This window comes from Suncus etruscus, chromosome 1 (genome assembly GCF_024139225.1).
Source record: "Suncus etruscus isolate mSunEtr1 chromosome 1, mSunEtr1.pri.cur, whole genome shotgun sequence".
Classification (NCBI taxonomy): Eukaryota; Metazoa; Chordata; class Mammalia; order Eulipotyphla; family Soricidae; genus Suncus; species Suncus etruscus.
Window position 1 is genome coordinate 11,473,091 of NC_064848.1, and position 25,825 is coordinate 11,498,915.

Here is a 25,825-nt window from a genome sequence, read left to right on the forward strand (position 1 = left end):
AAAGAATTCACAGTCTTGAGGACACATAGAATATAAGCAAATAAGTAAAGGGTACTATATGTTCCCTTACTGTTTCTTCTGCAGATTTAATTTTCAGTTTGGGGCTAGAGATAGTATAGAAGTTAAGGTGTGGGCCCAGAGAGATAGCACAGCGGTGTTTGCCTTGCAAGCAGCCGATCCAGGACCAAAGGTGGTTGGTTCGAACCCCGGTGTCCCATATGGTCCCCCGTGCCTGCCAGGAGCTATTTCTGAGCAGACAGCCAGGAGTAACCCCTGAGCACCGCTGGGTGTGACCCAAAAACCAAAAAAAAAAAAAAAAAAAAAAAAGAAGTTAAGGTGCTGCTTGCTTGCTTGCATGCTACCAACCCAGGTTTGACCCCTACTACTGCATATGATCCTACCTCTAAGCACTGCCAGGGGTTTTTCCTGAGTATAGAACCAGGAATAGGACTGTCTTGAGTACTATCAAGGGTGGCCTGAACACCCCCTCTCCAAAAAAAAAAAAAGACCAAAAAAATTGTCCAATTTATTTTTTTTCCTTAATTTACTTTAGGGCTATACCTGGATGTGCACAGGGCTTAATTCTGGCTTTACACATAGGAATCATTTGTAAGGATCTTGGGACCAGACATCGAATCTGGGTTTGCATGTGCAAGGCAAATGCCCTACCCACTGTGCTATTACTTTGACCCCCTCTAATTTTTTTATTTTTAAATTTAAATTTTAGTTTTTGGGTCACACCTTTTTGCACTCAGGTTACTCCTGGCTTTGTGTTCAGAAATTACTCCTGGCAGTCTCTGGGGACCTTATGGGATGCCAGGGAATAGAACCTGGGTCGGCTGCATGCAAGGCAAACACCTCACCTGCTGTGCTCTGTATTTGGTCTCATATAGTTTTATTTTTTGTTTTGGTATTTGGGCCACATCTGGTAGTACTCACAGGTTACTCCAGGCTCTGTGCTCAGAGCTCAAATTACTTGTGGCAGGCTCCGGGGACCATATGGATGTGGGGAATTGAACTCAAGTCAATGATGTGTAAGGCAAACATCCTACTCACTGTGCTATCTCTTGGTCCCCAGTGTGCATATACTTTTGATGAACAATAACCACATCTTACCACCAAAGTATCCAATACCCTCCATAAGTTTGCTTATGTTTCTAGTCTGCCTCTTCATTCTTCCCCATCCCCACCTGCTTGATATTCTTAGTTTCAATTTGTAATGCTTCATTAGTTCTTTTATTTATTTGCATTTGTTCTCTTGAGCGCCACTGGGAATGATTCCTGAACAAAAGCAGGAGTAGTCCTGAGCACACGCAGTTGGGACCCAAATCTCCACTCCTTACCCCCAAAAGGTTATCAGTACTGTCCAGAGTTTATAGCTCAAATGATAAAGCATGTAGTTTGTATGTTTAATCCCTGGCTCCATATGAGCCCTTTCTAGCCCATTTGTGGGTTTTACAAGTGCAAAAATTACCAGTTTACAAAAAACGGGGGGCCAGAGAGATAGCATGGAGGTAAGGCATTTGCCTTTCATGCAGAAGGTCATTGGTTCGAATCCCGGCATCCCATATGGTCCCCTGAGCTTGCCAGGAGCGATTTCTGAGTGTAAACTAGGAGTAACCCCTGAGCCGTATGCCGGGTGTGACCCCCCCCCCAAAACAAAACAAAACAAAACAAAAATTACCAGTTTGCAGCCATCATAGTAATAATATTCACATTTATAATAGCACTAATATACTGACATTTAGATATATACTGGCATAACACTGGCATTTATAAATGTGTAGTAATCTCCCTGTTAAGTTTGCTCTATAATATCTTGCCTCTATACTATTTCTCTGGCCCTTATTTTAGTGTGTTATTCAATAGCATTAATTATCTTCTCAGTGTTGTAACTGTCACTACCATTTCCAGAACTCTTTCATCAATCCAAATAGAAACACTATAACTATACATTGAGCAATAATAATTCTGCATCTGGGCCCCACTTTCCCTCAGTACACACAGTTCCTTATATATTACTTTCTGCTTGGCTTGTGCTAAGCATAATGCTTTTAGGATTCATGTGTATTGTATGTGTCAGTCATTTTTAAGGTAATACATGTTCTGTTGTTGCATATATGTACCACATTTTGTTGATATACTCATCTATTAGTAGATATTTGGGTTATTTTTTATTTGGACTATTGTGAATAATGGAAAAGTGAACATTTGTATACAAGTTTCTGTTGTATTCTCTGCTTTTAAGTATTATTTAGAATGGTAATTCTATGGCACACTTTTTGAGAAAATGCTAAACTGTTTTCTACATTTCCTCTATTATTTTAAGTTCTCATCTTAAAAGTATAGTGGCTCCAGTTTCTAAATATCCTTGCTATACATTTTATTCTTTTTTGTTACTGCTGAAGAAAAATAGCTAGTCTGTTTGAAGTGACTATCTCATTGTGGTTGTGATTTGCATTTCTGTGTTAACTAAAGATATTGAGCATCTTTTCATGTTTTCTTAGTCATTTGTATATCAACTTTAGAGAAATTTCTGCTTAAGTTCTTTACTCATTTTTCGTTTAGTTTTTGATTATTGGGCCATACCTGGCAGTGCTCAGGACTTACTCCTGGTTCTATGTTCAGGGACTTCTTGTGGTGAACTTGGTATAATACGAGGTGATGGAGATTAAGCCTGGGTTCGATGTGTGTAAGGCAAACCTGCCGTAATGTTGCTTTGGGTTATAGTCCTCTACGCATTTGACCTTTTCTCCTTTTAAATTGATCATTATTTACATATTATAAAAATTATTTTTATAATTCCTGAATCCTTATAATCGGGTTTTAGAATATAAGGATTCAGGTTTATTTATTTAGTTTTTTGCTTTTTGGGCCACTCCTGGTGACGCTGCTGGGTGTGACCCAAATACCAAAAAAAAAAAAAAAAAAAAAAATAGCACAGTGGGTAGGTATTTGCCTTGCATGTGGCATGTGATTTACCTGACTCAATTTCCCAGCACCACATATGGTCCCCCGTACCTGCCCGGGGAGATTTCTGAGCATATAGCCAGGAGTAACCCGAGCACTGCCGGTGTGAACAAAAACCAAAAACCAAAAACAACAACAAAAAAAAAGGTTTTTGTACAGACAGCTGACTTTAATTTGTTTTCACTGCTGGTGATTATATGTGAAATTGTATGCAAAAACAAGGACTTTTTATAACTAAGTTACCTGTCTTCATCTCATTAGGTGGCCACTAATTATTACTACTGCAGAGTATGTTCCAAAAATGTGGCATCAGAGATGAATGTTGCTTTGCTATAAAGTGGAGGTGTCTCCAAATTTGCATTTACATACCTTATCACTTTTAGAAGATCTTTCAAATAATGTAATTTTTTAGTTGTAAAGGACACTAAGAATCTATATTCTGGGGCCGGAGAGATAGCACCACGGTGTTTACCTTGCAAGCAGCCAGCCCGGGACCTGAGGTGGTTGGTTCAAATCCTGACGTCCCACATGGTCCCCCGTGCCTGTCATGAGCTATTTCTGAGCAGATAGCCAGGAGTAACCCCTGAGCACCGCCAGGTGTGGCCCAAAAACCAAAAAAAAAAAAAAAAAAAAAAAAAAGAATCTATATTCTTATTTATAGAGGGGATTGTGAAGTGAGCAATGATTTGGAGTGCAAGAAATTCAACTTTCACAGGTAAAATTCTCTTTTATAGGGGGCCACACCTGGCAGTGTTCAGGGGTTACTCCTGGCTCTGCACTCAGAAATCGCTCTTGGCAGGCTCAGGAGATCATATGGGATACTGGGAATAGAACCCAGTTCTGTACCAGGTCGGCTGTATGCAAGGCAAATGCCTTACTGCAGTGCTATCACTTCAGTCCCCTCATAGGTAAAATTCTAATAAGTCAGGAATCATAGATTGTAGGGATTTATAAGAGATTCGGAGTTCTTTCACCTTTTTATTTGTCAAGTGTGGAGGGGCTGTGACAGCTGGAGCACATCTGGCAGTCTTCAGGTGTTACTCCTGCCTCTGCCCTCTGCACTCAGTACCAACTCCTTGCGCTCAACTCCTGTCTTGAGGGATCTTATGGGATGCTAGGGATCAAATCCAGGTTGGCTGTATGAAAGGCAGAAGCCTTACTCACTGCTATTTCTTCAGCCCCTGGGATTATTTTTTTGAATGCTATATTTACAGATTAAGGAAACTAGATTTCTCTTATCATACAGATAAGATATGGGGACACTAAAATGATTTTGTTATTGTTGTTGTTGTTCAGGCTATATATGGAGATGCTCAGGACTTATTCCTGGCTCTATACTCAGGAATCACTCTTGGCAGTGCTTGGGGAACCATATAGGGTGCTGAGGATTGAACTTCGTCAGCTGGGTGCAAGGCAAACATCCTACCTGCTATGCTATTTCTTCAGTTCCAACACTAAAATGATTTTTAAAGTCATTGATGAAACTGAAGTTCTTTTAGTTTTTAGACAAACTAAATCTCCAAGTGTGTGAAGTGATTGTTATTTATTTTTTTTTTTGGTTTTTGGTTTTTGGTTCACGGTTCACACCCAGCGCGGTTCAGGGGTTACTTCTGGCTCTGCGCTCAGAAATTGCTCCTGATAGGCACGGGGGACCATATGGGATGCCAGGATTCTAACCACCGTCCTTCCTTGAGCGACTGCATGCAAGGCAAACTCCCTACCATTGTGCTATCTCTCCAGCCCTTGAAGTGATATTTAAGCACTTTAATTTGGGTGGTTTCTTTTATTCTTCTGATACTTAGAGCTTCATCTCACAAATGTCTGATTCCTCAAATTATGTCACAAATTGGAGACTTGTTTCTTTTCCCTTCCATTTTTTACCACACCTGACAGGAGTCAGGCTATTCTTGGCTCTACAGTAAGGAAACCTTATGTGGTGCTAGAGATTCAAACCAGGGTAAACAGGAAGCAAACACCTTAACTATTATTTCTCTGGCCCCATGGGCCGGAGAGATAGCATGGAGGTAAGGCATTTGCCTTTCATGCAAAAGGAGGGTGGTTCGAATCCCGGCATCCCATATGGTCCTCTGTGCCTGCTAGGGGCGATTTCTGAGCATAGAGCCAGGAGTAACCCCTGAGCGCTGCCGGGTGTGACCAACCCCCCCCCCCAAAGAAAAAAGATTCTATTGTATATTTCTCTGGCCCCTATTTTGAGTTTTTTTTTTTTTTGGACCACACCTGGTGATGCTCATGGGTTATTCCTGGCTATGTGCTCAGAAATCGCTCCTGACTTGAGGAACCATATGGGATTCCAGGGATCGAACCCATGCTAATCCTGGGTAGCTACATGCAAGGCAAATGCCCTACTGCTGTGCTAATACTCTGGCCCCTTTATTATTATTCCCCCACCCCTATTATGAGATTTTAATACATATATATTAAGCCATACTTGCATCTCTGGGGATGAATCTTTCTTGGTCATTGTGTGTGTGTGTGTGTGTTTAATGAGTTGTTGGATTCAATTTGTTAGGTTTTTTTTTTTTTTGGATGATCTTTGCTTGTAATTCTCCTTTTTCACTTTTGGTATTATGGTGATGTTTGCTTCATAAAGATTTGAAATTGTTTCTTCAATTTCCTTTAAGAACCTGAAAAAGATAAAAACAACCTTAGCAGTTTCCCCAATTGTTATATACTCATTTGAAAATTTTAATATTTGTAAAGTTCTAGGAGCTGCCAAAAAATAAAATAAAATAAAGTAGAAAAAAAATCCTGTATTTTAGCCTTTTAAAATAGAAATATATTTTGCATTAAAAAAACCTGAAAAGAATTGGCAGTAGTTTTTTTGTAAAGATTTGGAAGAATCAGCAGTGAATCCTGGGCCTTTGTTTTTGGGTGAACTTTGATTAACACTTCAATTTCCTCAGTAGTAATAGACTTGTTCAGGTAATTCAAATTCCTCTTGGTTCAGTTTGGTAGGTTATCAGAGACCAATAGTTAATTCATTGTTTCTATGTAGTACCTTGGTACTACCTTCTAGTAGTACCTTGGCATAAATATTTTTAATTTTTTTGTTTGTTTTTTGTATTTGTTTTTGTTTTTGGGTCACATCGGGCAGCGCTCAGGGATTACTCCTGGCTCTACACTCAGAAATCACTCCTGGCAGGCTTGGGGGACCATATGGGATGCCGGGATTTGAACCACCGTCCTTCTGCATGCAAGGCAAACACCCTATCACCATGCTATCTCTCCGGCCCCTGGCATAAAAATTTTAAAAATAACATTTTATAATCTTTTGAATTTATGTAGTATTTATTGTGACATCCCTCCTTTCATTTATGATCCTCTCTGGAAATTAATCTGGTTTATAGATCCTGTTAATCTATTTTTTCATAGAATCAGCTCTTAGTTTCATTAATCTTTTTCAGTTGTGTTTTTGGATTCCAATTCAATAATTTCTGCTTTTATTTCTTTATTTTTACATTTATTTGTTTATTTTAGTTTTGGGCCACATCTGGCAGTACTTAGGGGTTATTCCTAGCTTTGCACTCAGGAATCACTCCTGGCAGGCTTTGGGGACCCTATGGGCATGGAGATTGAACCTGGGTCAGCTGCATACAAGGCAAATGTCCTCCCTGTTGTGCTATTGCTCTGGCCCCATAATTTTTGTTCACAAATTCGATAAGTTTATTGCTCCAGCCTGCTTTAGGCTCCTTTTATTGGTCTTTTTCTAGTTTATTTGTTTTTGTTTTTGTTTTTGTTTTGTTTTGTTTTGTTTTGAGCCATACCTGGTGATGCTCAGGAGTTATTCCTGGTTTGTGTTCAGAATTTACTCCTGGTTGGGACCTGAGTGATAGTACAGTGGTCAGGATGTATGCATTACATGCAACTGACCCAGATTTTATTTCAGTATCCTATATGGTTCTCAAGTCTGCCAGGAGAAATCCCTGAGTGCTGCCAGGTGTGGCCCCAAACAAAAACAAAAATAAAGATAAAAAAGAAATTACTCCTGGCAGGCTCTGGGGACCATAGGTCATGCCTGGGATCAAATCACGTTGGTGTGTGCAAGGCAAACCCCCTACCTGTCATTCTATTGGCTCTGGCTCCTTTTTTAGGCTGTGCTCTTAGGCTATTTTTTTTTTTGTTTTTTTTTTTTTGTTTTGTTTTTTGGGTCACACCCGGTAACGCTCAGGGGTTACTCCTGGCTATGAGCTCAGAAGTTGCTCCTGGCTTGGGGGACCATATGGGACGCCGGGGGATCGAACTGCGGTCCGTCCAAGGCTAGCGCAGGCAAGGCAGGCACCTTACCTCTTGCGCCACCGCCCGGCCCCTCTTAGGCTATTTTTGTGGACCATTTCTTTCTTTTCCTAATGAATGATTGCATAGCTATAAACTTTCTTAACACACTTTTGCTGTGTCCTTTAAGTTCTGGTAGATTGTTATTTTGTTCTAGGACTTGCTTGATTTCCATTCTGACTCACTGCTTTTCCATATAAGCTGTTTAATTTCCAGTTATAGAATTATTTCTTTGTCTCTATTAACTTTGGTTTTTTAGTGCATAATGGCGGGGAAGATATTTAATACAATTTCTATTTATTTGGCTTTATAGAGTCACTCAGGATGTGGTCTAATAAAGAATGCACACAGACATGGAGAGTGTCCTGTATGCACCACATTGGAGAAAAATGTGTATTCTTATTTTCGGGTATTAATAGCCATCTATCTATATATAAATAGATATCTAAGTCCCCGTCTTCATTTCTTCCTTCATACGGGATGCTTGGGATCAAACTCAAATTGGCTATGTGAAAGGCAAGCATCCTTATATGCTGTACTCTCTGTGACCCCTTTTTTATTTTTTTATTTTTAATTATTTAGTTTTTGGGGCCACATGGTTCTCAAGGCTTACTCCTGGCTCTATATCAGGGACCACTCCTGACAGTGGTCAGGGGCTCATATGGGATGCTTAGGTCAGCTGTATGCAAGACAAGCACCATACCCACTCTGCCTTTTAAGCCCTGTATCTCTGTTTTAAACAAGGCTGCGGAGTCCATAGATAACAGGGCTGTGGAAGTCAGTATATAAATGCTCCGGCTCTGACTCCTCAGGTTTTTTGTACTTCTGACTCCGCAGCCCTGGTTTTAATAGTCTATTTTGTGCTTCGAGAAAAGTTTTTTGTTTTTTGTTTTTTGTTCTTTTTTTTTTGTTTTGTTTTTTGTTTTTTGTTTTTTTGTTTTTTGGGCCACACCCGGCGGTGCTCAGGGGTTACTCCTGGCTGTCTGCTCAGAAATAGCTCCTGGAAGGCACGGGGGACCATATGGGACACCGGGATTCGAACCAACCACCTTTGGTCCTGGATCGGCTGCTTGCAAGACAAACGCCGCTGTGCTATCTCTCCGGGCCCTGTTTTTTGTTTTTTAAATAGGCATTTTGAGGAGGATGTTTGGGCCACACTTTCAGTTCTCAGGGCTTAATTCCTGGCTCTGTACTCAGGGTTCCCTCCTGGAAGTGCTCGGGAACAACCTTAACTCCTGCATTATATTCTCGACCTTTAATAATTTATATTTCAGGGGCCAGATAAGGTGTCTGCCTTGAGCGTGCTAGCCTAGGATGGACCGTGGTTAGATCCCCTGGCGTCCTATTTGGTCCCCCAAGCCAGGAGCAATTTTTTTTTTTTTTTACGGGGGACCATATGGGACACTGGGATTCGAACCAGCCACCTTTTGTCCTGGATTGGCTGCTTGTAAGGCAAACACCGCTGTGCTATCTCTCTGGGCCCCAGGAGCAATTTCTGAGCACATAGCCAGGAGTAACCCCTGAGCGTCAGTGGGTGTGGCCCAAAAAAACAAAAAAAAATCCATATTTCAATGCAATATACATACATACATACATACATACATACATACATACATACATACATATATATATATATATATACACACACACACACACACACCTTTTTTTTGGCAGCACTCAAGGTTTACTCCTGGTTCTGTACTCAGAAATTACTCCTGATCAGCTCCAGAGACTATGGAATGTTGGGGATCAAACCCAGGTTGGCCATATGCCAGGCAAATGTCCTACCTGCTTTGCTATCCCTCTCACCCCCTAACATACATATTTTTTTTTGCCTTTGGGCCACAACGAGCAGTGCTCAGGAGTAACTCCTGGCTCTACAGTCAGGTATTACTCCTAGTAGGGTTTGGAAACTATAGGGGATGCCAGGGCCGTAGTCTGCTATGTCTGCTATGAACAAGGCAAGTGCCCTACTCACTTAATCATCTCTCTAGCCTCAAATGTGCTTTATTCTCATGGTCAGCGGTAAGGAGAATTTAGTGTGATATATTACAATATATTTGTGGTTACATAGACATGCAGACAATACTGAAGAACTAACCGTGACTCTTTTATTTTGTCAAAATATATTACTCAGCTCCAGAGTTTCCTATTTTGGAGAAGCAGAACTGGTTGATCCATCTTCATTATATCCGAAAAGATTATGAAGCATGCAAGGTGAGAGGCTGTGATGCTAGAGAAAATGAGGACGTGCTTTAGTTTGGCAACTTGTTTATAACAGGTCCTATCCTATTATGATGTGTAAGCCATCTTTTCTCCACACTTTTGTATCTTGGTTAGCTTTGTTATGATGATGCAAGAAGCAAACTCAAAATGTCATTTGTTTCCAGGGACATTTATTCAAATCAGCTGTGAGCTACCTTTGAATTAACTTGAGGCTAGGTAGCACTAAGGCCGGGCTGCTCCTAGTTTCTGCTTGTTGGCTTCATGACAAAACGCAGATATATAACACAGCAAGGTTTTAAACTTTTAATTTCTAGATAGGTGAGAATAGTTTCCCAGGAAGTTTATTTTACAATTCTCAGTATGCTATGGGAATCTGAGGTGTGGGGGATTATACCTGGGTCATCCGTGTGCATAGGGCAGGGGTCTCAAACTCGATTTACCTGGGGGCCGCAGGAGGCAAAGTCGGGGTGAGGCAGGGCCGCATAAGGGATTTCACTTACTGAATATTCGCAATAAAAAAGCGCATTAGTGGGGCTGGGCGGTGGCGCTAGAGGTAAGGTGCCTGCCTTGCCTGCGCTAGCCTTGGATGGACCGCGGTTCTATCCCCTGGTGTCCCATATGGTCCGACTCGCCAGGAGCGACTTCTGAGCACATAGCCAGGAGTAACCCCTGAGCGTCACCGGGTGTGGCCCAAAAAAAAACCAAAAAAAAAAAAAAAAAAAGCGCATTAGTAAGAAAAAAAATCGCAAGAAATCACATTAAACATTTGCATACCCCGAATGGAACTGCTCGGGGTATGCGAATGTTTAATGCGATATTTTTCTTACTAATGTGATTTTTATTGCGATTATTCAGAAAGCGAATAATCGCGAATACTGCGATATTTGAAGGCCATCCGCTGGCCACAAAATGTTGTGTAGAGGGGGCCCGGAGAGATAGTACAGTGGTGTTTTCCTTGCAAGCAGCCGATCCAGGACCAAAGGTGGTTGGTTCGAATCCCGGTGTCCCATATGGTTCCCCGTGCCTGCCAGGAGCTATTTCTGAGCAGATAGCCAGGAGTAACCCCTGAGCACTGCTGGGTTGTGGCCCCCCCCCAAAAAAATGTTGTATAGAGGGCCGCAAACGGCCCGCAGGCCGCGACTTTGAGACCCCTGGCATAGGCTATCTACACCTATGCCATCTATCTTGGCATTTATGCCTTTATAATGTTTCTGTGATTTTATTGTATTTAATATATATAATTGGAATCTATACTCATGTCAATGCACTGTGTAAATTTTGAAACGTTTCTTTCTAGATTATTCTTGTTTCCATTTTCCTTTTTGGAACTACTTTCTGTTTCCTTCCGTTTACTTCCTCCCCCCTTCCCTGGCTTTTCACTTGTGTATTCCTTGATAATTGACTGTTCTTGACAATACTTTTCTGTACTAGTTGGTCCTGCAGTGACTTTTCTTTCTTTGTTTTTTCTTTCTTTTTATCTTTTTAGTTTCTGGGTCACACCCATGGTACTCAGGGCTTACTCCTGGTTCTTCATTCAGGGATCATTCTTTTTATTTTTTATTTTTTTTTTTAGTTTTTGGGTCACACCCAGTGTTGCTCAGGGGTGACTCCTGGTTGTCTGCTCAGAAATAGCTCCTGGCAGGCACGGGGGACCATATGGGACACCGGGATTCGAACCAACCACCTTTGGTCCTGGGTCGGCTGTTTGCAAGGCAAACACCACTGTGCTATCTCTCCAGGCCCAGGGATCATTCTTGGGGGCACTCAGGGAATCATGTGGGTACTGATTTAATGTCATTTGTTACTATAATCTTACATAGTTTAAGAAAACATCCTGACTGGAGAGGTAGTAAAGAGGAAAGGACATTTGCCTTACAAGCAGCTAATCTGGGTTTGATCCCTGATACCCCATACCCAAATCTGCCAGGAGTGTGATCCCCAAGCACAGTCAGGAGTAAGCCCTGCCTTCTGCTGTGTATGGCCTAGAAACCAAAGAAGAAAGAATAGAGAGGGAGGGAGGGAGACACAGAGACAGACAGACAGACATTGATGAAGGGATAGATGTTAGAGCATTGTATAACTGAAACTCAACCATCAACACATTTTTAACTCTGTATCTCATGGTTATTCAGAAAAAATCTATACATACTGTTGGACTAAGTAAAGGTTGAAAGTTTGCAAGAGTCAGACCCTAAAATTTAAGAACAGCTATCTATACTGATTGTAAATCTCTGACAGACATTGGGGTTTGCAATAGTTTTTTAATAAGGGATGGGGAACAGTGTTCCTGACACTTCTCTGTTTAAAGAATTTACTTCCATGTGATATGTGACTGTAAGCCATGTCTTGATTTAGCATAAGAAAAATTGTGATTAATATTGCAAAATTTAATTAAATTTTATTAATTTAATAAATTAAACTCAGTACTACTCAAGGCTTATTCCTGGCTCTATGTTCAGGGATCACTCCTGGTAGGTGTAGGGGACTGAAACCTGGGTCAGTTTTCTTCAAGACAAGAGCTCTATCTACTGTAGTATCACTCTGGAGACCCCCCTTGAAAGATTTTAGTTTGTGCTTTGGAATGTAGTTTTAGAGGATAAAAGCAAGCTTAGTTTTTATTTATTTATTTGGGTGTTTGGGCCATACCTGGTGGTGCTCAGGGGTTGGTTACTCCTGGATCCAAGCTCAGAAATTGCTCCTGGCAGACTTGGGGAACTATATGAGAAACGCCCTACTGCTGTGCTATCACTCCAGCCCCAAAAGTAAGCTTAGTTTGTTTTTTTTTTTTTTTTTTTTTTTTGGTTTTTGGGCCACACCCGTTTGACACTCAGGGGTTACTCCTGGCTATGTGCTCAGAAATCGCCCCTGGCTTGGGGGGACCATATGGGACGCCGGGGGATCGAACCACTGTCCGTCCTATGCTAGCGCTTGCAAGGCAACCTTACCTCTAGCACCACCTTCCTGGCCCCGTAAGCTTAGTTTTTAAAGCAATGTGGAATGGGTTGTGGTTCCCTTAATCAATCATGACATAATAAACTTGTGTCTTACTCCCATTCTTGATTTTAGCTATCTCATTAAATTATACGAAACTCAAACATAACCTGGAGTGTTGGTGATCAGAACTACATCTGGCACATACAAAGCAAATGCCTGTATTCATTATTCTATTGCTGGCCCCTTGTAGTGTTTTTTTTTTTTTTTGATGACTTTTGATGTCCAGGCTGTGATGTAAGTCCCAATTTGGTACCTTGTTCATGTGAAACTTTGCACAGATTTTCCATAAATGCAGTGGAGGAAAAATAGTAATAGTGATAGTAGTGGGTAAGCCTCTTGTCTTTAATGCATTCAACCCCGGTTTGATTTGTGGCACCATATATAGTTCATAATCCCTGGCAGGAATGATTCCTGAGCATAGCCAGGAGTAAGCCCTGAGGACTGCTGGGTATGTCCCAGAAACCAAAAACAAAAAGTAGGAGTCATAAACTAAAAATAGAGTCATCAGTTTTTTTCTTTTTTTTTTTTTTTTTTTTTCAGTTTTTTTCTTGTCATAACATTGTTCATGTTTTGGAGGCCTGAGTTAATCCCTTCATTTTAATTTAAATTAGTACATTTAATTTAAATCTAATTAAATTTGTGCACTTGCATTCAAGTGACTTGAAGTAGATTTGCCTCAGTCTACTTCTCAGCAATACTCAAAAAAAAAAAAAAAATTTGTAGGGCTGGAGTGATAGCACTGTAGGTAAGGCATTTGCCTTGCATGTGGCCAACCCAGGTTTAATCCCCCATCCAGTCTGGTCCAGTGAGTATCATCAGGAGTTATTTCTGAGTGCAGAGCCAGGGTGTGATCCAAAGACCAAAAACAAAACAACAACAACAACAACAATTGCAGTAATGTAAATAGAATGTAATTGCTTCCTGTTTAAATTTATCAAGATGGTGGGCTGGAGAGATAGCACAGCAGTGTTTGCCTTGCAAGCAGCCGATCCAGGACCAAAGGTGGTTGGTTCGAATCCCGGTGTCCCATATGGTCCCCCGTGCCTGCCAGGAGCTATTTCTTTTTTTTTTTTTTTTTTTTTGTGGTTTTTGGGTCACACCCGGCAGTGCTCAGGGGTTACTCCTGGCTCCATGCTCAGAAATTGCTCCTGGCAGGCACAGGGGACCATATGGGACGCCGGGATTCGAACCGATGACCTTCTGCATGAAAGGCAAACACCTTACCTCCATGCTATCTCTCCGGCCCCGCCAGGAGCTATTTCTGAGCAGACAGCCAGGAGTAACCCCTGAGCACCGCCGGGTGTGGCCCAAAAACCAAAAAAACAAACAAACAAAAACAAACAAACAAAAAAACCCCAAAAAACTTATCAAGATGGGCCAGAGTGATAGCACAGCAGTAGGGCATTTGCTTTACACGCAGCTGACCTGGGATGGACCCAGGTTCAACGCCCGGCATCCTAAATGGTCCCCCGAGCCTGCCAGGACCAATTTCTGAGCGCATAGCCTGGAGTAACCCCTGAGCATCACCAGTTGTGGTCCAAACCCCATCCCAAATAAAACTTACCAAGATGATTTTGATTGCTCTTAACCTTTCCAGTGGCGTTAGAAACATCCTCTAACTATTTTTCTTGGTCACCTGAACTGCTTCTCTACCACTGCCAAAGCAGTATTTGGAATCGTTTACTCTGAAAAGCCTTGCCTGTGTCCCCAAGATAGAATTAGGTACTTGCTCACTGAGCTTCCGTAGCACTTGATATTCCTGAGAGAGCCCTTCATGGCTCTCACAAATCATTTTGTATTCGTTTTATCTTGCCTACATAGATTCTATATCAGAGTTTACAAGCTGTTTCTGTAGGGCCATTTGGTAAATATTTTAGGCTTTGCACGTCACATAGTCACTGTCTCTTTTTCCTTTACTTTCTCTTCAGTACCATAAAACATTGTTAGATCTTTCTGGATCATATGGGTCAGATTTGGTTTGTTTGCCAACCAGTGTTTTAGAATAAGAAACGAGAGAGTTAAAAAAATTCCAAATTAACTATTTTGTTTAGTATCCTAGATTTTTTACTTTGTCCTTGTCTGCGGTTTCCTTTTTTAAAGACAATTCTAGACATTTAACTACTAAGAAGTTCTTTTCTTCCTCTTTTAGGCTGTTATCAAAGAACAACTTCAAGAGACACAGGGGTTGTGTGAATATGCTATTTATGTACAAGGTAAGATATATATGTATGCATATATATTTTTTATCTTAAAGAAACACACTTTGAGTTATAGAAAACAAAAAACTTGGGCCCGGAGAGATAGCACAGCGGCGTTTGCCTTGCAAGCAGCCGATCCAGAACCAAAGGTGGTTGGTTCGAATCCCGGTGTCCCATATGGTCCCCCGTGCCTGCCAGGAGCTATTTCTGAGCAGACAGCCAGGAGGAACCCCTGAGCACCGCCGGGTGTGGCCCAAAAACCAAAAAAAACAAAACAAAACAAAAACAAAAACCAAAAAAAAGAAAACAAAAAACTTAAAAATATTTAAATTAAAAAAATATTTCAGAGGTCTTTGGTTTTTTTGTTTGTTTTTGGGCCATACCCAGCTGTGCACAGGGTTGACTCCTGTCTATATGTTTAGGGATCACTCATAGTGGGCTCAGGGGACAATGTAGGGTGTCAGGGATCAAATCCAGGTCTGCCACATGCAAGGCAAGCACCCTACTTGCTATACTACCTTTCTGGTCCTCCAGAGGTCTTAATCACATTTACTGTGTCCTTAAATTGGAACATAGTCCTTGAGCTTGAGCTGACCGCAGAAATTCTCTTATAATTCTAATTGAAAAATTTTCTACCCAGACTGGAGAAAGAGTACTAAGGATAGAATAGTTGCTTTGCACATGACTTACCACATGACTGAGTTCAATCCCTGACACTCCAAAAGGCCCCAAACCCTGCCCAATGTGATCCCTGAGCTCAGAGTGCTATAAGAGTAAGGTAGGTGCTAGGAGTAATCATGAGCACCACTGTAGTGAAAACACTTATAAAAAGAAAATTCTTTTTTTTTTCTTTTTTTTTTCTTTTTTTTTTTTTTTTGGTTTTTGGGCCACACCCTGTGACGCTCAGGGGTTACTCCTGGCTATGCGCTCAGAAGTTGCTCCTGGCTTCTTGGGGGACCATATGGGACGCCGGGGGATCGAACCGCGGTCCGTGCGCAGGCAAGGCAGGCACCTTAGCTCCAGCGCCACCGCCCGGCCCCAAAAAGAAAATTCTTTCTCCTTGCTACCATCCATTCTTTTAGAACTGATATTAAGGGTATCAATTTTGGCCCAGAAGTAGCTTTTGGAAGTATTCCTATAGTCAAGCTAAGAAATAATGGGGGAAGATCTAAGTATTTTTGTAAGGAGAGTTAGAATAAATGGAAGAACCCTTTATTCTGATCTACAGGATACAGTATAAAATCAAGGAAATATATCAGAAACCAAATGTAGAAATATAGATAGAATTTTTTTCTGTTTTTGTTTGTTTGTTTGTTTTGGGGGCCATACCATGCAGTTTTCAGCAGTTCTTCTTTGCTTTGCACTCAGGGATCACTGCTTTTGGTATTCAGGGCATGCCTAATTTCTGTACTATTGCTTTGTCCCTGAAGTTTATATTTTTACTTTATTTTATTTTATTTTTTGGCTTTGGGCCACACCCGGTGATGCTCGGATTACTCCTGGCTATGCGCTCAGAAATTGCTCCTGGCTTGGAGACCATATGGGATGCCAGGGATTGAACCAAGGTCTGTCCTGGCAAGGCAAATGCCCTACTGCCGTGCAATTGCTCCAGCCTCATATTTTTATTTTATTTAAAGAAAATGCAAGGGGCCGGGCGGTGGTGCTAGAGGTAAGGTGCCTGCCTTGCCTGCGCTAGCCTAGGACGGACCGCGGTTCGATCCCCCGGTGTCCCATATGGTCCCCCAAGCCAGGAGCGACTTCTGAGCGCATAGCCAGGAGTAACCCCTGAGCGTCACCGGGTGTGGTCCAAAAACCAAAAAAAAAAAAAAAATGCAGGATCGGAGAGATAGCATGGAGGTAAAGCGTTTGCCTTGCATGCGGATGGTTGGTAGTTCGAATCCTGGCATTCATCTGGTCCCCTGAGCCTACCAGGAGTGACTTCTGAGCATGGGGCCAAGAGTAACCCCCGAGTGTGACCCAAAAACCAAAAACCAAAAAAAAAAAAAAAGCATCACATAGTTGATCATAATACATTTGTTTCCAAATAAGTGTAGAGCCAGGAGTAACTCCTGAGCACTGCCGGGTGTGACCCAAAAATCAAAAAAAAAAAAATTATAGAGAGCCAGGAAGAGGGGCTGGAGGACAGTGGTTCAAAAAAGCTTCAAAAAAGCCCTGGTGGGGGCCAGAGAGATAGCATGTAGTTAGGGTGTTTGCCTTGCATGCAGAAGGATGGTGGTTTGAATCCCGTCATCCCATATGGTCCCCCCAGCCTGCCAGGAGCAATTTCTGAGCGTAGAGCTAGGAGTCACCCCTGAGTGCTGCCGGGTATGACCCAAAAAACAACAACAAAAAAAAGCCCTGTTGATATCAGCCCACATACCAGCATACCTAAAGTTTGGTCAGATTGATGTCTCCAAAGAGAATTTTAGGAGTGGTCAAGCAGGTCCTTAGGCAAAGTGGAGATTGTGACAGATGGAACAAAGCAGGCATGGCTTTTAGCAGGGCTGAGGTTTTGCCCTCTTTCTTTCAAGATTGCCAGCATTCTGTTATGTAGCTGGTATATCCATGATTTTTCATGGCTTGATTGACTTCTCTTTCTAGAAAAGAGTGATTCTGTGGAGCTGGTCTTACGTGAACATTGGTAACTGTGTTTGTGGGCTTGGTTACCTGAAATTTTATTTATTTTTTGTGCAAGAGGAACATGGGAAGGAGCGTTTTAGCCATACCTGGCTTTGGCCAGGGCTTATCATGAGTGACTCCTGGTTGTGTTGGGTTTACCCTATGTCTGCGATGGCGAACCTATGGCACGTGTGCCAGTGGTGGCATGTGAAGTCCTTGCAGCTGACACGTGGGAAGGTTCGCAGTTAATAAATTTATAAAATTTATAGAGTTTTTAGATACTAAAATCTTGTTATTAAGGTTTAATTGACATGCTGGCACTTTGAGGAAATTCATTGGTTTTGTGCGGCAGTTTGGGCACTCGGGAGCAAAAGGTTAGCCATCACTGCCCTATGTGGTTCTAAGATTAAACCAGGGTCTGCTGATTGCAAGAAAGAGTCTTACCACTGTATTATTTCTTCATCCCGGCATACTTATTTTTTCCAGAACTTTTTGATTCTTTGATATAAACAAGTGGTTTTGTTCACAAATCTTTTCTTAGTCTTCATATTAATAGTTTATTTTCTAACATAATCAGTAAGTTCTTAACATATCTAGGACTTCATGACAAACAAACAAAAGCTTTCTTTCCAGTAGTAAAAGTTTAAGACTTTCAGTACCTCATAATTCTTGAGCATGTGAATATCTTATGAGACCTAGATTTACCGAAATTTAAGAAAAGTGGTTGTGACTTATTGCTGTATGGAAAACAAAAACATTGTTCATTACTCCATTCTTTGCCAGAATCACCTGGCTGGGTTTGGGTATTTATTTCACTTGTCCTATTTGAGTGTACACTTTGAAATAGAATCAGGGGGAATCTAACTATCTTTATAAAGAGAGTATCTAGTGGGAACTCCCAAGAATGTTCTCATTTTGAAGAATTGTGTTCACAGGGCATGCAGTACTCAGTGTGGTGGATGTTGGCAATGAAAGGAGTAGTGTGAAATTCCTAAGATTCTAGCTTGCCAATAATTGCCACTGTTTTAGTCCTTCTAAACAAAAAAACTTTTTTGTTTATTTTTAGACCACACCCAGTTAGTTATTCTTGGCTCTACATTCAGGGATTACTTTTATTTTTTAGTTTTTGAACTACACCTATTGGTGCTCAGGAATTACTCCTGGCTCTGTGTTCAGAAATCACTCCTGGCAGGCTTGGGGGGACCATATGGGTTGCCGGAGATCTAACTTGGGTTCTTCTTGGGTTGGCAGCTACCTACCTCTGTGCTGTCACTCTGACCCCGAGTCCTTCTACAGTGATATCTATTTCTTTTGGGAATGGATAGGGGCACACCTGGTGTTGCCCAGAGGTTACTCCTGGCTCTGTACTCAAGAATAACACCTGGAGGTGCTTGGCTTGTGATCGAATGAACCCTTGTCGACCGCATACAAGGCAAATGCCCTACTTGCTGTACTATTACCCGAGCCTGCCAGGAGCGATTTCTGAGAGCCAGGAGTAACCCCTGAGCACTACTGGGTGTGACCCCCCAAAAAATATCTCCAAAGGAATTCTTCAATGTGACTCCCTATTTTTTTTTTTTTTTGGTTTTTGGGCCACACCCAGTGACGCTCAGGGGTTACTCCTGGCTATGTGCTCAGAAATTGCTCCTGTCGGGGCCGGGTGGTGGCGCAAAGAGGTAAGGTGCCTGCCTTGCCTGCGCTAGCCTTGGACGGACCTTGGTTCGATCCCCCGGCGTCCCATATGGTCCCCCAAGCCAGGAGCGACTTCTGAGCGCATAGCCAGGAGTAACCCCTGAGCGTTACCGGGTGTGGCCCAAAAACCAAAAAAAAAAAAAAAAAAAAAAGAAATTGCTCCTGTCTTGGGGGACCATATGAGATGCCAGGGGATCAAATCACGGTTCGTTCTAAGTCAGCTGCGTGCAAGGCAAGCACCCTACTGTGGCGCCAGTGTTCTGGCCCCTATCCTCATTTTTTTTTCCCTCTCTAATTTTTATGATACTGTGGTCTAGTCTTTCAGAATAAAGGCATGATTTTATTTCTGTGTTTTCTGTTTTCTTGATAGCACTGATACTCCGCCTGGAAGGAAATATCCAAGAATCCCTAGAACTCTTTCAGACATGTGCTGTTCTGAGTCCTCTGTGTGCTGATAACCTCAAGCAAGTGGCCAGATCTTTGTGAGTTTGGAAGCCTGCCAGGCCTCCAGGGTACTCAGAACAATGTCAGGTGCTCAAGTAGAGGCTGCTTCTTCAGTCAGGACAGGCTGTTACTGTTACTGGGAGAATTGCTAATTGCTAATAGGTATACTAACATCTACTTTAAAAATGGGCAATGGTTTTGAAATTTGAGAAAACAATGTAGCTAGTATATAGAAACTAAATATATAAATTAAGTATATATAGTATATAGAAACTTAAGTATTTTACATATTACATATTTGAATATGATGAGAAAATGCTAATGTTGTTTTATATGAATAAAGACATCCTCGGGGTGAGGGGCCAGAGCAATAGCACAGTGGGTATGACATTTGCCTTGCATGTGGCTGATCTGGGAGGTCGATACTCAGCATCCCATATGGTCCCTGAGCCTGCCGGAAATGATTTCTGATGCAGAATCAGGGGTAACCCCTGAGCACTGCTGGGTGTTGCTTCCTCAAAAACAAAAGACATTCTGGTCTTCTAACCTTACTCATTGGTAACCCATGAAATTTTTCCCATTTAGTGTTCCAAACAATACTTAGTATAATATTAACATTTGTGTGTGTGAGAGAGAGAGAAGAGAGAGGAGAGGAGAGAAGAGGAGGAGAAAGAGGAGGGAGAAAGAGAGAGAGAAGAGAGGAGGAGAGGGAGAGGAGAGGAGAGGAGAGGAGAGGAGGGGAGGGGAGGGGAGGGAGAGGGAGAGGGAGAGGAGAGGGAGAAGGAGAGGAGAGGAGAGGAGAAGGAGAAGGAGAAGGAGAAGGAGGAGTAGGAGAAGAGAGGAGAGGAGAGGAGAGGAGAGGAGAGGAGAGGAGAGGAGAGGAGAGGAGAGGAGAGGAGAGGAGAGGAGAGGAGAGGAGAGGAGAAGGAGAAGAGGAGAGGAGAGGAGAGGAAGAGGGAGAGGGAGAGGGAGAGGGGAGAAAGAGAGTGAAAGTGAGAGTGTGACAGTGTGAGTGAGAATGTTTAAGAGCCATACTTGGCAGTTTACAGGGCTTTCTCTTGGCTCTAGTCTCTCTAGCTCAGTACTTTTTTAAATGTTTACCATATAGTTTCCTGACCTTGCCAGGTGTGATTTCTGGGTGCAGTGCCAGGAGTAAACGTCTGAGCAATGCCAGGTATGCCCAAAAGCCAAAAATAAACAGAAGTTCATCAAGTGAATGTCTTGAAGATTCCTAGAGATAAACAATCTGCAAAGACATTGAAACCTGTTAGATATAGCCTTTCCAGCAGCAAAGTATTCCATGGAATTCTCATTTACACGTTCTTAACCTAAACTGTCATAACATGCACTGTCTTTGCCCAGAGCCAGTTTTTTTTTTTTTTTTCTATCTCTTCAGAAGCATGATAATTTGTAATAAAAAGAGACTTAAGCTTGGAAGGAAAGGTTATATCCTTAAATAGATTGATAAACGGTGACAGCTCTTGTTTAATATAGTTTTATGTGGTTTGGTTTTTGGTCTTTAATTTTGTAGTACATCATGAAACATAAATTACAGAAGACGTCTGCTAAAATTAGTATAGACTAAGACCAAAGTACTGAACAGATGTCAGTGACAGCTATCTCTTTACACAGAGAGATCCAAATGTTGAATTACAGCAGCCTCAATAAAACCAGCATAATCAGCTCATAGGAAAAAGTCTCCCAGAATTCTTTAAAAATAATCTAATGTGGTATAAGTGAGCTAGTCTGTGTGGCCCAAAAACCAAACCAAACCAAACAAAATAAAACAAAACAAAAAACATTGAAATAGGGGCCGGAGAGATAGCATGGAGGTAAGGCATATGCTTTTCATGCAGAAGGTTGGTGGTTCGAATCTTGGCATCCCATACGGTCCCCTGAGCCTGCCAGGAGCTTTTTCTGAGCCTAGAGCCAGGAGTAACATCTGAGCGATGCTAGGTGTGACCCAAAAACCAAAAACCAAACCAAACCAAACAAAAACAAAAACAAAAACAAAACAAAATATAAAACCTTTGAAATAATAATTTGGAAAATGCATTTATTTCTTCCACAGATTTCTTTTGGGAAAACATAAAGCTGCCACTGAAGTATATAATGAAGCTGCTAAACTTAACCAGAAAGACTGGGTGAGTAGGAGGCTAAGTTTTTTTCTTGCTGATAAACATGGTATTGATTCCATTGAACATGAATTTTGTTGTTACTATTGAATTCTTTTTTTTTTGTTTTGTTTTGTTTTTGGGCCACACCCAGTAACGCTCAGGGGTTACTCCTGGCTATGCGCTCAGAAGTTGCACCTGGCTTGGGGGACCATATGGGACACCGGGGGATCGAACCGCGGTCCGTCCAAGGCTAGCGCAGGCAAGGCAGGCACCTTACCTTTAGCGCCACCGCCCGGCCCCTACTATTGAATTCTTTCATGCCAAGATATCTGTCTTATATGTACCCTTATTGATGTACACCCTGGTTAGATGTAGATTCAAGAAATCTCATGTGCCCATAACTTAGCAGATGTTGTCTATTCTGATTCTGACAGTGTGTGTAGCTAAATGCAGTCTGTAACCAGTTAGATGCTTGTTGAGAACCTCATTTTCCTTTTGAAGCTTTGAATATTTTCCTTTTATCACTGAAATTCTGAAAAGTTATTACTAATTGTATAGAGTAGCTTCATTTTCCCCCCCTACCCTCATTGGTGAGCATTTTTTCTTGCACTTGTCTATCTTCGGGTCAGGACATTTTTTTCTGACAATTCTTTATTTCTCCCTCTATTGTTTCTGTCAATCTGACAAGATTGTCTAAACAAAATTTTTGTCTGAATGTTGGTTGTATCCCATTTGAGGTTAATTTTTTCCCCTATGAAACAAGAAGTCCAGATAAAAAACCTGTTTCCCAGAAAATAAGACAGTGTCTTATATTATTCTTTGTTCCCAGAGATGCTCTAAGTTTTATTTTCAGGGGATGTCTTATTTTTCCATAAAGAAGAATATGGTACACATGTATTGTTAAATGAAAATAAAGGAAATTTATTACCTGTATACAGTAGGTAGTAAAGGTAGTTGTTAACACAAATCAGACAAACTGTGAATCATACAGTAGTCAGTCGGAGTGGCCCTAGCAACCAGTTTACAGTAAATTAATTTTCATTTCAAGACAGAGCCCAGGGGCCGTATTTTCAGGGGATGCCTTATATTTCACCAAGAAGGAAGCCTATAAGTAGGTCTATTTTCGGAGGACGTCTTATTTTCAGGGAAACAGGGTAGTTGCTGACCATAATTTGGTGTTCCAGGAATGTCAAAGCTGAGGACTTTTCTTCATAGTTCCAAGATGGCTGCTTTAGGCCCAAGTAACTTCATTATTCTAGCTAAGAATAAAGTAGGAGCAACAAAGAGAAAAATACAGAGTAATAGCATAGTAAGTGTTTGCCTTACACTCTGCCGGTCCCAGCATCCCATATGGTCCCTCAAGCCTGCTAATAGTGATTTCTGAGTGCAGAGCCAGTTATAACCCTGGAGCACCACTGGGTATGGCCCCAAACTAAAAAAGAAATAAGAAAAAAAATAGGACCTAAATCTGTAAGGTTCAGCCTATCCAAACATTCCGGTTAGACTTCTGCTTATATCATTACCTACCCCTTCTGTAAGCTGTTTGTTGTTATTTGTTTGAGAACTATACTCAGCTATGCTTATGGTTCTATTATCAGGGATCACTACTGGGGGACATTACTCCTTTTGTAACACCAAGAAACATTTGATACATGGCCACTGGTGAATAAAATCAGGCTGCTATTAGGAAAACGAAAAAAGTGTTTATTATTTTCATGACCAGCCCTATCCTCCATGCTGGTTTACTATTCAATATATTTTCATCTGTTCTTCATTTTTTTTTTTTTTTTTGGTTTTTGGGTCACACCCAGCAGCACTCAGGGGTTACTCCTGGCTCCATACTCAGAAATTGCTCCTGGCAGACTTGGGGGATCATATGAGATGCCGGGATTTGAGCCAAGGACATTCTGCATGAAAGGCAAACACCTTACCTCCATGCTATCTCTCCGGCTCCTCTTCATTTTTCTTAACTAAGACTCTTTTCTAGATTTCCAGAAACTAGGTTTCTAGAAACTAGTTTTTGAGTTGTCTTTTTGCTTATACATTAAGGAATAATTCTGCTATTTTATTTTCCAGATTGCTTATATTTCTAGCTTTTCATATCTTTTTTAACCTAACCATTTATTTTTTATTTTTATTTATTTATTTTGGTTTTGAGGTCACACCCAGCGGTGCTCAGGGGTTCCTCCTGGCTCTACGCTCAGAAATCACTCCTGGCAGGCTCAGGGGACCATATGGGATGCCGGGATTCGAACCACCGTCCTTCTGCATGCAAGCCAAATGTTTTACCTCCATGCTATCTCTCTGGCCCAGGCAATTATTTTTAAGGGCAGTTATTAGTGAACATTTTAAGTTTTCGGAGCTTCATACGTGTCATTTGCAACTAATGTAGGAATCAAGTGAAAGAGCTACTAACAGTATAAACAAAATCCTCTATGTTGAAAGAAAATCTCATTTACAAAAAGAGGCAGGGGGTGAGATGTAGCCTAGAAAACCATAGTTTGCTCTCCTGTTTTGAAGACTTCTATAAATTACAAAGTTTCCTTTTTTGTGGCCTCCAGTTGACCTTCTCAGTCCCAAGTCTATTTGGTGCTTGCAACTATTAGCTAGGTTTGTTCTAATATCAGATTCCTGGGAAAAAGAATCATACTGTTCTTAATGGAAAAGGCTAGCATCTTTAGGGGCTATGGGTGGTCTTTTCTCAAAGGGTTACAGGGTATGTATATACTCAAAGGACCAGAACCAGGATGTGTACTTAATTATCTTGCTTTTCTTTCTTTTGATCTGTAACTTTATATTTGTATCAAGATATCCATTTTATAGACTGTAATATATTTGAGTATGAAATCTAGTTAAAAATTAGTTGAGGCCGGCACGATAGTGCAGCGGTAGAGCGTTTGCCTTGTACACAGCTGACTCAGGATGGACCTGAGTTCAATCCCCAGCGTCCCAAGCCAGGAGTGATTTCTGAGCACATAACCAGGAGTAACCCCTGAGCGTCATTGAGTGTGACCCCCCTAAAAAATTAGTTGTAGTGCATGTCTTAAATTTTAAGCTTGACTGAGCAACAACATCTTGATGCATGTGTGTTATTTCACTGTAGTGCTGTGGAATTATACCTATCTTTCTTTTATATGCAGGAGATCTCCCATAACCTAGGAGTTTGCTACATTTACCTGAAACAGTTCAGCAAGGTAATTTAGATAAAGATTGACTAGGATTGGGTTGGGAATTTCTGTGAGGTATGCTTGTTACAAAGATGATGCCATTGTTTCTTTTATTTCCAGTTCTTTTTTTTTTTTTTTGGTTTTTGGTTTTTGGTTTTTGGGCCACCCCCGGCGGTGCTCAGGGGTTACTCCTGGATGTCTGCTCAGAAATAGCTCCTGGCAGGCACGGGGGACCATATGGGACACCGGGATTCGAACCAACCACCTTTGGTCCTGGATCGGCTGCTTGCAAGGCAAACACCGCTGTGCTAACTCTCCGGGCCCTTATTTCCAGTTCTTGCAGAGATTTTTGGTTGTAAAAATTCAAAGTGCCATATACATAGGTACATATTGCTATTCTCATTTTTCATTTCCCTCTGCTTTTAATAAGAAAATGAAATATTTTAGAAATAATTTTAATGTCAATCCTAATTATTTTCTTCACTCCAATTTATTTTCCAGCATAGTAACATATCTAGCCTATAAAACCATAGTTTGCTCTCCTATTTTGAAGACTTCTATAAAGTAGCTCCAATTACAAAGTTTCCTTCTTTGTGGCCAATAAAACTTCGGTTCAGTAAAACTTAGATATCAAAAAGTGGGCCTAAGGACCTGAACCCTTGGAGGTAGCCCTACAGTGGGTAGGGCATTTGCCTTATACACAGCCGACCCAGGTTCAATCCCTAGCATCCCATACGGTCCCCCCCCAAACTTTCAGGAATGACTTCTGAACACAGAGTCAGGAGTGACCCCTGAGCACTGCCAGGTGTGGCCAAAAAACAAGCAAAAGAAAACGTGGGCCTTACTTCAGTGCTGGGAATCAAATCCAGAGCCTCATTTCTTTTTTTTTTTTTTTTTTTTTTTTTTTTTTGTTTTGTTTTTTTTTTTTGTTTTTTTTTTTTGTTTTTTTTTGTTTTTTTTTTTAATTTTTTTTTATTTAAATACCTTGATTACATACATGATTGTGTTTGGGTTTCAGTCATAAAAGGAACACCACCCATCACCAGTGCAACATTCCCATCACCCAAGTCCCAAATCACCCTCCTCCCCACCCAACCCCCGCCTG

The 25,825-nt window shown here is 41.3% G+C and overlaps 1 protein-coding gene across 1 annotated transcript in view; it reads left to right on the forward strand.

Annotated features, from left to right (window-relative positions):
- Nucleotides 1-25,825, forward strand: part of BBS4 (Bardet-Biedl syndrome 4) — a 52,625-nt gene that overhangs the window by 3,076 nt on the left and 23,724 nt on the right. The window contains exons 2-7 of the mRNA XM_049777893.1: nucleotides 3,632-3,685; nucleotides 9,401-9,480; nucleotides 14,633-14,696; nucleotides 19,363-19,474; nucleotides 21,508-21,580; nucleotides 24,694-24,747. Coding sequence (XP_049633850.1) covers nucleotides 3,652-3,685; nucleotides 9,401-9,480; nucleotides 14,633-14,696; nucleotides 19,363-19,474; nucleotides 21,508-21,580; nucleotides 24,694-24,747 — 417 coding nt within the window. The 5' untranslated portion in view covers nucleotides 3,632-3,651. The remainder of the gene's footprint in view (nucleotides 1-3,631; nucleotides 3,686-9,400; nucleotides 9,481-14,632; nucleotides 14,697-19,362; nucleotides 19,475-21,507; nucleotides 21,581-24,693; nucleotides 24,748-25,825) is intronic.